Source organism: Pogoniulus pusillus, chromosome 16 (assembly GCF_015220805.1).
Source record: "Pogoniulus pusillus isolate bPogPus1 chromosome 16, bPogPus1.pri, whole genome shotgun sequence".
In the NCBI taxonomy this organism is placed as follows: domain Eukaryota; kingdom Metazoa; phylum Chordata; class Aves; order Piciformes; family Lybiidae; genus Pogoniulus; species Pogoniulus pusillus.
The window spans coordinates 8,914,229-8,927,080 of record NC_087279.1 but is presented as its reverse complement, the minus strand read 5'-3'; the positions used below and the strand labels follow the sequence as shown (position 1 = coordinate 8,927,080).

Sequence of the window (12,852 nt, the reverse complement as noted above, 5' to 3'; positions counted from 1 at the left end):
TTCATACTTAGTGGAAACCCAGCAGCCAATTGAATTGAGAGCAGAATTAACCATTAGTTGCTCACGCTGTAGTTTCTGTGCCTTGTGTATGTGAAATATTAGAAAGTTTAGACTGTGCTTTAATATTCACCTCTCTTTCATATGAAAGGGAAGCTATGCACTGAAATGTTCAGTGTATCAAACATCCAGAAAGAATTCTGGATAATATTTTTGGCCTTAGAATATTGTAAATACTTAAATATTAAATGCCAGTCTTTTGGAGTAAAATGCTTAATCTCAGTGTCCAAGTGAAGCTTTCCCTTATGTCCCAGCCCTGCCTAAAGGCTTCTTCCTAGGAGTAGTGCTTCTGTTAGTTATAGTTAGACTTGCATGTGTTATTAGGTTTTCAGAAGCTAAGTTAAACCCAGGCACTGAGTCTGGTTTTGTGGCTCTCACATGGCAAATTACACTGTATTGTTGTCTATTGGATGGCTGAGAGCAAATACTTGGGCCTTACGACTTCTTTTACCTTCAGCAGTAGATCCCACCTCAGCTGTGGAATTCTGGCCCACAGCTTCCCTTCAAGTACCATTTGACAGTAGAACCAAAGAAAGATGCTGGTCTTGCAAAGAGTTACAAATTCTCTTAATAGTAGATAGCATGAGAAATGTTAATCCCTGCCTCCTTTCCTCACCGTTCTGAAATGTACTTTGGGTCAGTATGTTGGAGTTCCAGTTTACCTGTCCCATTTTCTACTAGCCTGGAGAATTCCCTTCTGAGTCACTTTTTCTCCTCACACCATAGTAATGTGCACTCCCTGACCAAAAGTGTTGCCTCTGTCTTCTATCTGTCCTCTGAAGTTTTGTTCTCCCTCTCCTCCTAAATCAATATCCCAACTCCTTATTTCAAGAGGTGTGGTACCAATCACCACTATAGCCACAGTGTTCCACAACTAGGAAATCTTACTCCTAGAAAGCCTAACTCCTTCCAGAGAGGTAGGTGAAAAAGAGAAAGACTGGTTCTGCTGTCTTGAACCATCCCTCTGTGTACTCATCAGGATCTCATGACCCTTTATCTCCTCCCTCCCAGGAAGTACATGATGGGGTAGTGCATGGTGGGCTCCATATGCATTGTGTTACATGAGGGATTGACAGAATCAGCCACAGTTCTGTATAAACTGTTGCTGCATATTGTCATACCTTGGCAAATTCTCAAACCTGCAGATCTAAAGTTAACAATCACCACTTTAAAAAAAATTAAAATTAAAAAAGAAGAACAAAATTAATTTCCACTGTCTACAGATGTATTTCTACAGAGAATAGAATTAGAATTGCCTAAAAATTATATTTAATGCAGGAATGTTATAGAGTCTAGGAATCAGATAAAATAACCAATGTATTTTTTCTTCTGAAGTGATACTGTCAAAAACTATACTTTTCATGAATGCCATTTGCAACTGAATTCTGCATTTTATTCCTAATTGCTCTTTTTTCTTTTATATATGCTGTGTGTTTGTGGTATGATGACTACAGATCAAGGTAGACAACCACTACGATTTTCAGGACATAGCCAGCGTGGTAGCACTTACTCAGACCTACGCCACTACTGAACCCTTCATAGACTCCAAGTATGACATCAGGATCCAAAAGATAGGCAATAACTACAAGGCCTACATGTGAGCCAAAACCTTATATTCTTTTGTTGCAAAATTGCTAAGCATCAATAAGGTTAAACCTGTTGGGTGAGTCTCTGAGCTGATGTGGTGATTCCAGGCCTCTGTTGTCATGCTCTCTGGAACAAGTATTTTAGGCTTTCTGGGTTTATCAAGGATGTTTTTTCAAGTTGAGTGTGACTGAGAGGAGGAAAATAGGACAACAGGTGAGCATGCCAGGGTGGTTTTCCTGCTACCCTCTCTTTTTTTTTTCATTTAAAGAAAGGAACAGTTGAAAGGAGATTTTTGTAGAAGACTTCTTAAATTGGATTCCTTTGTATCTTTTCATGAATTTAGGGCCCAATTGTTTTCTACTTCTAAGGATAGTTAGATGACAATTCATTCACACAAACCTCAGTCATGACACACTGGTGGAACAAAGTTCTTTCTTTTTAACATAACACATGTAAGTAAAACTCTAATCTTGCAATGGCCTTCACAGATCTGGATGAAAATCTCCTCTAATTTTATAATCCAGGTCTTTTGTGTAAAGACCACAACTACAAAGGAGACTAAAAGCTTGCTTCAGTTTCATGGATAACATTAAACTAGAGCAGCAGGACAGGCTACCATGTAGTAGTTGAGTTGAGCTATGGCAACTGTGTTTATACATATTAGTACTCTGTTCTAGTTATCATGCAATGTAGTCTGACATACACTCATTTCCTTCATGTTTTGAAGACAAGGTAGATCATCTCCTGTCTTTGTTCTTTCGTGCTCACATTTCCAAGGCAGGAAAATACAACAAAGCATGCATAAAAATAGACAGATGCAGTTACGCAGGCACAGCCACACAGACATCCAAAGACAAGTGTGCTAGGAGCACTTGTAACATTGGAGAGATCAGAGATTTCTTGTACCTTGATGTTTGTAAGGTGCAGTCAGGTTCTTCATCAGTAAAAACAATTGAACTCAAAGCAAGCCACCAATCCTGAAAGAAGTAAATCTTGAAGCTGGGTTAAAGAAAATGTGTAAAGTGGTTTATAATACTAGAGACAAGGTTAGCATTAAGTGTCAAGTACTTGAAGGACAGTCAACGAGCTCTGTGAGAAAGTAGAACCTTTTGCCCAGAGTGAAGGGGCAACACGTATCTCCTTAGATTGATATTGGATCACATAGTCTTGACTTCTCCCCTACAATGTGAACATCACAAGATCAAAACTTCTGGCTTCTCCTGATGTATGATCTGAAGGTGTATGGAGAAAGAACACCAAAGACAAGGCATTTGAAGAACAACTCAAGACTCCATCTGCCTCTCCCTGTACCATCTGAGGGGCTTCAAGAAAGCACAACACAGGACTGTGTGGAAATACTATTCCCATAGGTCAGATCTATCCAGCAGTATGGAAATTCAGGCCTTCTGCTCTACTTTGAACCCAGAATTACCTAAATTTTGCAAAAATGCCACATTGGATATTTGGGTTGTACAGTGTGACCCAGCCTTTGTTGGTGACTGTCAGTAATCTTAGTGATGGGGGACAGAAACTCTCAAACTCCCTACAGAGTTTCAGGTGCGTTGTGCCTACCTCACCTCTCCCTAGAGTCATTAAGAGTCATAAACCACTGCTTCTGGATGATGCAGCTTTTAGCCTCTGGCATCTCCAGAAAAGTGAACTCAAATTCTCATTTGTCTTGTGCTGGTGTTCCAGACTGTTGACTTTTCCTGGCTTTAGTCCCCTTCTGGATGATGCAGCTTTTAGCCTCTGGCATCTCCAGAAAAGTGAACTCAAATTCTCATTTGTCTTGTGCTGGTGTTCCAGACTGTTGACTTTTCCTGGCTTTAGTCCCATATCTGGAGGCATCCATCCTGCGCCCAAACCATATCCCACTGCTTTACCAGACTACTTCTACCTTTGTGTCTCTTAGTCCTTACTCCTTATGCCTAACACACAGAAGATACTAGAAGTTAGATGCAGCTTCTCGATGGCTACTTAGGTGTTCAAGAAACGTGTGGACATGGCACTCTGGGGCATTATTTAATGGCTATGATGGTGTTGGGTTGATGGTTGGACTTAGTGATCTTAGAGATCTTTTCAGCCAACACAATTCTATGATTCTATGGTTCATTCCCTGTGGTAGGAGTTGGACCACTACATTTCTTAGGAGAAATTCCTGCATCTTTTTCCTTGCCTCGAAAGTTAAGTGCTGTTTAGAGTTTAGAGTAATTTTGGAAGTGTCAGCCACAGTAAATCTATTATTTTCAAACATAAAAGTTTCTTCTTCACAGAAGCAGCAGTTGGCTTAAGGGAGGGCAAAAATAAGTTAAAATGACAGTCTTTTCCTCCTACCTTTTATTTGTTTTTAAGTTTCTACTCAGATACTACAGGTTCATCCAAATGCTAAAAGCCTAGCCATCCTTTTTCCACTAGATTCTTTCATATACTTAAGTCACACTGAAAAGTGAAATCCCCATCTATTGTTACAAAGCACTGTGAAAAGGAGAAGATTTACCAAATGCCTGCAAAATTCTTCCTTTGTATACATATGCATGATGTCAGTAGAATACTGATTTTCCAGCTGGTTCTCATTTTGCTCTGTCACACAGGAACTTAGAGCCACTACTTAGAGAGTCACTACATAAATACCAGCTGAGCATTTGTTTTTGTAGTTTCAAGACAGTTATTAAGGGCTTCACTTTTATGATTCTGTGGGAAATTGTGGTAGAAGTGGATCCATGACTCACAAAACACTGGTGCTTATCATCTCTCAGTAGAGATTATGGCCAAAATGCAACACTGGATCTCTCTAAATACCACAGTCCCTCAGAATGTGGTATATATATGTGATGCATATATAACTGCACTTAGTGCCTTTACAGGATTCATCTGACTTCAAGGAAACAGCTAAAAGTGTCACATGGAATGAAGAAAAACAGAAATACAAACCCACTATGTCTAAATCTCTTCTCCAAAAGCACTACTCCAAATCCATAACTTATGACAGAATGACTTGGGTTGGAAGGGACCTTTAAAGCTCATCTAGTCCAACTCCCCAGGCATTGAGCAGGGGCATCCTCACCTAGGGTATTGGAAGGGACCCTTAAACCTTGTCTAGTCCAAGCTTGCTGCATTGAGCAGACACCTTCAGAGTAGAGCTAAAATCTTAAATCTAAAGAACTTAATGTACCTTGATGAAAAGGTCAATAAAGCAAAAATCAATCACATCAACCAAAGAAAGACAGTGCCGTAGAATCAAACCACCAAGCAGGCTACCTACCCAAGAACTGCAGGTAGATATTTGGACTTATCTTTCCTATGACAACTCCCTGTCCCAACAGTTTGGACTGTGTGCTTTAAATGGTACTGAATAAAGCAGAAAGGTGTTGGGAAAGGGGAAGCTCAAGTTGCTATGAATTGTTTATACTAATCATTATTCCTTTTCCCCCAACTTTAAGACAATTCTCCCTTCTTTGGAAAGACCAAACCAAGTGAAAACATTTTAAGCCAGAGTGTAGAGCACTCAAAAGTGCTAGGAGTTGTTTTCTACGTTATCATAGAATAGCAGGTTGGAAGGACTCAGTATTTAGTAAAAGAGGATTTAGTAAAAGAGGAGGAAAGGCCCTTAGCAATTATCAGAATAGAAGTGAAAAAACATGAGAAAAATACATATTTCAGCAGAGGACATCTGAAGGGTCTGGAGAACTTAGCCTTATGAGGAGCAGCTGAAGGAACTGGGTTTGCACAGTCTGCAGAAAAGGAGGCTGAAGGGAGACCTTCTTACTCTCTACAACTTCCTGAAAGGCAGCTGGAGCCCGGAGGGGACTGATCTCTTCTCCCAAGTAACAGGATATAGAATGAGTGGAAATGGCCTCAAGTTGCACCAGAGAAGGTTTAGGCTGGATATTAGGAAAAAACTCTTCACTGACAGATTGGTCAGGCATTGGATCAAGCTGCTTAGGGAGGTGGTGGAGTCACCATCACTGTCCCTAGAGGGGTTCAAATTCCATGTGGACACGGCACTTCAGGACACTGTTTAGTGGGCATGGCTGTTTTGGGTCAATGGTTGTGCATGATGGTCTTAGAAATATTTTCCAACCTTCATGATTCTGTTTCTATACAGAAATCATGCCTAAGGCTTCAAGTGCCAGGAGGTATGGTCGGGTGCTTTTATATCACATAACTATGGTCTAATGGAACCCCTCTTGTTTTGGAGTTCTGTGTCCTAGACCTAGCTGTTCTGGACAGGTCCAGCCAGGAGCTATTGAGGCTACACCAGTCAGGTCTGTCTCTGTCTGTGTCATTCCTCCCAGTCCTCCAGCATCATTAAAGCTGGCCAAGCATCCTGCCATGCGCCTTCTTGAGGCTCCATAGGGGACCTTCCACGTTGTGTAGTGAAAGCACTACAAAAAGCAAACCATTTCTTTCAGTACTGCAGAGATCACATCAATGTGGCAGAAGATCTTGAACTAAATACTTCAAGTCCTTAGAACAATTACTATTTTGCTTAATTTGGTCACATCTTGTTTCCTAAAAGGCACCTTAATTAGTACATGCTGATGAGAAGTCTGCAATAGAGCTGAATTGTGGTTTGTGAGAAATATTATCTCTTTGATGCAGAATGTGTGTAGAGTAGTGATGAAGTTAGTCTTTTAAATTTGTAGGTAGACACATATATACATGTGAAGGATTATGCAAAATTAAGTATCTGTATTAATTTTGACATCCAGGTGATGATTGTTAATAACTATGAAAACTGTTTATTAACATTAAAACTCGCCAGAAGCTTATTCACAGGTTCAAAAAACACACAGGTTGGAAATTTAGACACTCAGGGCACAGGCAGAACTAGAGCACTTATTTCTTAAAGTGGCAAATGCAAATATTAGACTGGAAGAGGCTTTTAAGTGTTTACTCATGAAATTATAAATCAGACAGTACCCAAGGCAGGTGGAACTCTGATTGGCTGCTGAGACTTGATTCTTCCCAGGCTTCTGAGCAAAGGAGGCAATCTCTGACCTTGTCTCCTGGCTCCTCTGGATGATCTGTGTATCTCCAGTACTTGTAGTCTTAGCAGGAAGACTTTCAGGGGCAGGCAGGATGTCTTGAGGTGTGCACGGTCTCAGCACAGTGTCATGCTGGGGGCTATGCAAGGTGACCATGTGCAGGCATTTAGAGCCTGTTCCTGGTAGGCTCTCCAGGCAAATTCAGGATGCAAAATGAGGCAGCAGCAGCCTCGTGCTACCTGCTTATCCCTTTTATCAATATCCAGCCCACGACTAGTGGGGCACCTGACGTAGATTAGCCAGTCAGAATGGCACTTTGCCAGGCCTCACCATATTAGGCAAAGCCAGGGCTTTCACTCTCCTCTCCCAAGGTTGCTTCCCCGGCACAAAAGTGGGAGAGGGGGCAGGGGAACATGTCTGGGCATGGATAAGCCCACGTTTGCCTCATCAAGCCTACCACCACAATACATACAAATTTCACTTTAAGAAAGGAAGCAGAGATCACAAAATAGCCTTGGTGCTGGTCACAGTTGCCTTACATGCAGCTCTCAGCACACACATTTCCCTTTCATTAGTTTCTCCCACATCAACAAAGATGTTGATGTGGCATCCCATGAGGACTTCGTGCTTTGAAGCTCAGCTCACTTTATGATACCCTCATAGAAAAATCAGCCTTCCCCCACAATTGCTACTGACCCTCATAATTAGGTTAATAGAAGAATGGAGAGAAAACTATAGCTGCTGCCTAATGTGCTTTTAATATGTTACAGATGTTCTTATTGTTTTACTAACTGGAAACACCTCATTATTTGTATCCTTAACCTATTCCCAGTACAGCATTTAGGTTTCAGGGGGGGGGGAGACAGTAATTTTCTCAGCTCTGGTAGCTGTCTGAAGTGAAAAAAAGCCAACTTTACATGATTTTTTCCCCTTCCTTTGGTTAGATATTAAATAAAGGATGCCACACTTAAGTGAAGCACTTAGATTCTATTAGGAAACTAGCAAGAGTTCAAACAACAATACAGCTCTAAAAGACACCTGAGCTCAGTTTAGAAGTATTAAAAACATAAATATCTTGGGATTTTTGATGTTAGGACCTAACCCTACACTGATGTGGTTTAGAATGAGATGCTAGAGCTTCAGTTTCTTGACATTTATCAGCCCAGCTTATTGCTGATGGTTTTGCTTAATCATCGGAGTTTTTCTTTCAAAAAGTCTTAAATGAATAACTGGAGAGCCTCAGTTTCACAGCACTGTCACATTTCATGGCATGCCTAGAGTGAAGTGAGTATTACTGACCCTTGCAATGTCTGGTAGAGCACTTCATGGTTTAGCTGTTCTGTTAGAAGCTGCTAGCTAGGAAAAAGATGTAAATCCTACCCTAGTATTCATATGAAAGTCAGAATAACTTAAGAGACAATGAAAACATAAAACCACTGGCTGCCTTTGTAATGTTTTCCCCCTTTCAGGAGAACTTCCATATCTGGGAACTGGAAGACAAACACAGGCTCTGCCATGCTGGAACAAATTGCTATGTCAGATAAGTAAGTCGAGTCTCATGTCAAAGGTAATTTAAAAACATGAATGGAGCTTTATTTTAAATGCTTCCTTTTTTTTTTTAAGTCACATTGTTGATGTGCAGTTCACACTACACGAATTTTGCAAATTCTGTTCAATTGGAGGAAAAAAACAAACTTGAATTAGATGAGTTCCATGTGGTTTCCCTGAGCGTTAACTACCCAAACCAAGTACTAACCTTAGGTGCTTGCATGCAGCTTTGGGTTCCTGCATTCATGTCTCTTCCTAGAAAACTATGGGAATTCCCTTCAGAAAATTCCATTTTTCAGATTCAGCCATTTCCTCTGACTGTCTGCCCTCTTTTCCTAACAATGCTACTCCATCCCACAGTGTTGTAAACCTTTCTCCTTCTATGACATCTTACGTAACCAAGCAATCTGGTCTTAACTTTGTCCATTTCCATGGTATTTCTCTTTCCAATTTTCAGTCCTGCTAAATTGCTTATTTTTCATTTTTAAAATATCTACTGAAGTGCACTGTGAGGATTTTTACCCAGGTGCTGGCATATACTGAAGCTTATTTCACTCATATCTTTATTCCAGCTCTGTACTTCAGTTTTCTGTGCTTTGTTTTTTCTCTCCTATCCTTACTCTGGATCATTTTTGCAGCCCAGATCCCAAGCAGTCTCTTTGCAATACCATTTTGAAGCTCAGGTTTTTCACTGACAGAACTCTTCTCTCAATACTGTTCATTTACTCCAAGTTTCTCTACAACAAAGAGACCTCTTTTCCATGAATTATAAACTTGTGAGGCTTTGAAGTTTCTTTTGTTCATCTCCAAAGGTGGAAGCTGAAAAAAAGCCTGTACAACTAAAGTGTAATTTAAAAGGTGTTTCAAGAACAGTCTTCTTTTGGGTGGGTTGGGGATGGGAGAAGGAGAGAGGGTGTATGTGTGCTTTGTAAAGTTTGGAACCTCCATCTTGGTCCCGCTTATGAGCTGGGGGAGGCACAGGAACTGAACCATTGCCTGCCCTGAGAAAGGTGAAAACAAGTAAGACGGGAATTGCAACTCCCTGCTGTCCAACCCCTGTCTAGACTGTGTCCTCTCTGATCTCCCCTCTGGGGATGGAGTGGAGCCACAGAATTCTCTCTTTCTCATTCCTCTCCCACCTTCCTTTAGGCAATGAGGTTATGCATTCACCGAGAGGCAGAAGGAGTGTGCTTTAGTGCGTGTAATTACAGTCCATCAGCTCTGCCTCTGGAAAAACACGGGCACTTGAGTTTTGCTCTGAGGAAAACTAAACAGTATCAGGTCTGAATTTCCAGCCTTGCCTGGCCCCCTCTCTGTAAGTGCTCTGTGTGCTCTGCTTCTGCTTCCAGCTTTGAATGGAAGATAATTAGAGAATAATAGATATTTTCTCATGAAAAGAAAAAAACAGCAACAACAAAACAAAACCACCCAAAAAAAAACCCAAACCACCAACAACAACCAAAAAAACCCCCAACAACTGCAGCAATAAAATGCCACAGTCACCAACAACCCCACACTTCTTTTATTCATAGAGAAGATGGGTGTGGAACAGGATATGTATCACATAGTCCCATTTTTTGTTTGGTGACCCACTGGGATGCACAAAACAGAGCAAGAATGAGAAGAGAAGGTTGGAGTTTGCTGGAGCTGAAGTAGTGTAAGAGTGTACCAAAAGCAATCACATCTGTTGCATGGGCATTTAATTTCTAGATTGATTCATCAATTAAGAGGTGTTTTGGAAGCACTACCTGAGTTGCTGCTGTTGACTGAATACAAATCTCAGTCTAGAAATGTAGAACAGAAAGAAGATTGCAGCATGGTCAGGGACAGTGACAAGGCGGAGAATGAGCATGTTCCAGTGTTCTGTGTTCTCACTGATGCTTTTGTGTCAGAGAGGCTCAGCTCACCAGGTCAGAATGGAGACCTATGCTAACTCTGCCCACCTCCTCTCCCACACCAGATATTTAGTGTCAGGCATCTGAGGAGCTTTATTATCTGTCAGCTTTATGGCTGCTGCACATTGTATTGGCTCTAGCAAAGTAGGAACTGTGACTTCTTGTCCAACCTACTGTGCAGACCCTGGGTCTAAAACACTACAGGCTAGTCCATCCAAGACCTCTTTCCAAATGGAGCTATGTTTTTCCAGCTCTGTGTTTGTTGGCAGAAGACAGTCTATTAAAAATACTTTCATAGATCTGACTGATGTTTCAGCATTTTTTAAAAGGTCTTCATTTCTTTTTCATATAAAGTCCAGATATTTACTGCTAATAACAAGTTTTGCTGACCTCATGACTTTCTAAGATACACATTGGCATTTGACAGCAAAGAGAAAAGTTATTTATAAGCAAGTGCATGCACACAGTCCAGTCAGTCAATGCATCTACAGATGTTGAAATTGTCAGGCATCCAACAAAACCTCCCATTCTGGACAAAAAACATGTTTCTCACAGGGAGAAAAAGCCTTTTTGATTTTCATTGCTAAGATCCATCAGGATTTTTTCAAGCAGTTGTATCCATTTCTTTGTGTTCTGCTTAAAAGAAAAAAAAACTTTTCCACTGGAACAGAGGATGTAAGAAAATACAAGGAATGTGATGAGGATGAGTTTACTTGGAAAGGATGCTGTTGCTGAAGGTATTTATATATGAGTAAGACTCTCAGCCCAGCAACCAGCTTGCTTTGATCCTGGAGTGAAGTCAAATGCTGTGTTTATTACATCAATTCTTTGTCAATGGAAAATACAGTGATGTGGTGACTCAGAGGCTGGAGCAGGAGAGGGTCTGTAGAAGGAAATGGCTTTCATTTATCCTCAAATAGTAGCCTGTGAAAGAGAAAAGAAGTTGATGATAAATGGCTGCTTTGAAGTGTTGGGGGTTTAAGTAAAACGTGTCCTACGGTTGGTGGAAGTGTGATACCTGCCTACGTTAACACATCAAGATCGTGCCCATGCACAGCTCTGCTCTTAGAGAATGAATGCTCTCCAGGATATTTTGTATCTTATGAGTCACTGAGCAAGCACACAGAGCTTACATCACCACAGCATGCTCCCGGCAGCATCTCCTTGTTACATCACTGATCGTTCCATCACAGGAATTGCCTCATGCATTTTCTAGTAAGTCCTGCTTCACTCCCTTGTTAGTCAGACAATCTGGCTATTCGTAGGGTGGATCAAGCTCTTCATGCCAGAAAAATAAATCATCTTACTGCATGTCTCCTCTGGAGACCTTCAAGACCTGTCTAGATGTCTTCCTGTGTGATCTTCTCTAGGTGACCCTGCTTTGGCAGGGGGCTTGGACTTGATGATCTCCTGAGTTCCACCCACTACCATTTTATGATTCTGTGATTCTATGTAGAATGGCTAAACTGCCCATTCCTCTCCATGAAGTTGAAAATGAAGTAGAGAAGTTCTTATCTTCTGTAAAGTATGAAATACTGTGTTCAGGAGTCATAGAGTTCCTCAGAACTCTTTACATTTCAGTTGAATTTTGCTGCAGTTCACAGAATCCCAGCATGGTGGGAGTCAAAAGGGATCTCTGGAGGTCGTCTAGTCCAACACCTTGCTAGAGCAGGGTCACCTAGAGTAAATAACAAAGGAACATGTCCAGGTGGGTTTTGGATATCTCTAGAGGTGGAGACTCCACAGCCTCTTGGGACAGCCTGTTCCAGTGCTCTGCCACCCACAAAGTGAAGAATCTTCTCCTTATGTTTAGACTGAACCTTCTGTGTTCTAGTTTGTGTCCATTGGTCCCTTATCCTGTCAGTGGACACAACCAAGAATAGTCTGGCTCCATCCTCTTGACCCCCACCCTTTAGATATTTATAAGCATTACTGGGTTTTCCCCTCAGTCTCCCTACATGGAGACTCTCATTCTAGTTTTGTGATCAAAAATAGAACTCATTCATACTGAAGTACACTGCCACGTATAGCAGGCAAAAGGGTTGTCGCAGTTGGATCTGGGCACAGATGGACAAGCTTCAATTTCCCGAGAAAACAGAAGTCCTCATCCCTAATTTCCAATGCCCTACACCATCATTGTCACCATGGAAACTCCCCTTCTGTGGAGTTCTCATAGAAAGTACAGCCACAATGATCAGGTCTGGTTCTGGGGTCCCCAGTTCAGCAGGGACAGGGAACTACTGGAGAGAGTCCAGTGGAGGCTACAAAGATGTTGAGGGTCCTGCAGCATCTCTGTGAGGAGGACAGACAGGGAGACCTGGAGCTGTTTAGACTGGAGAAGGGCAAAGAGAGGATCTTCTCAATGCCCATCAAGAGCTAAAGGTGGAAGAGGATGAGGCCAGACTGTTTTCTGTGGTGCCCAGTGATAGGATGAGGGGCAATGGGCACAAACTGGAACCCAGGAGGTTGCATCTGAACAAAAGCAAAAACTTCTTTGGTGTGAGGGTGCTGGAGCCCTGGAGCAGGCTGCCCAGAGAGGTTGTGGAGTCTCTTCTCTGCAGAGATGTCAAACCCTGGGCAAGCTGCTGTGGTGCCCCTGCTTTAGCAGGGAATTTGACTAGATGATCTTCAGAGGTCTCTTCCAACCCCACCATGGTGGAATTCTGAGATTCTGTAGGAGCATAAGGGTGCTGGAAATGCAGAATTGGTTGCAGCTAAAAGCTGTTTGTGTTCCTGCATGTCTTATCTTCAGGTTACTCAGAGTTTAAAGCAAACAT

At 41.7% G+C, this 12,852-nt stretch overlaps 1 protein-coding gene across 2 annotated transcripts in view; it reads left to right on the top strand.

The window, feature by feature from the left end:
• The window catches only part of SYN2 (synapsin II), a 197,614-nt gene that overhangs the window by 146,254 nt on the left and 38,508 nt on the right, over window positions 1-12,852 (top strand). For both annotated transcript variants that reach the window (XM_064156345.1, XM_064156344.1), the window contains exons 7-8: window positions 1,512-1,654; window positions 8,102-8,176. In XM_064156345.1, the coding sequence (XP_064012415.1) occupies window positions 1,512-1,654; window positions 8,102-8,176 (218 nt within the window). The remainder of the gene's footprint in view (window positions 1-1,511; window positions 1,655-8,101; window positions 8,177-12,852) is intronic.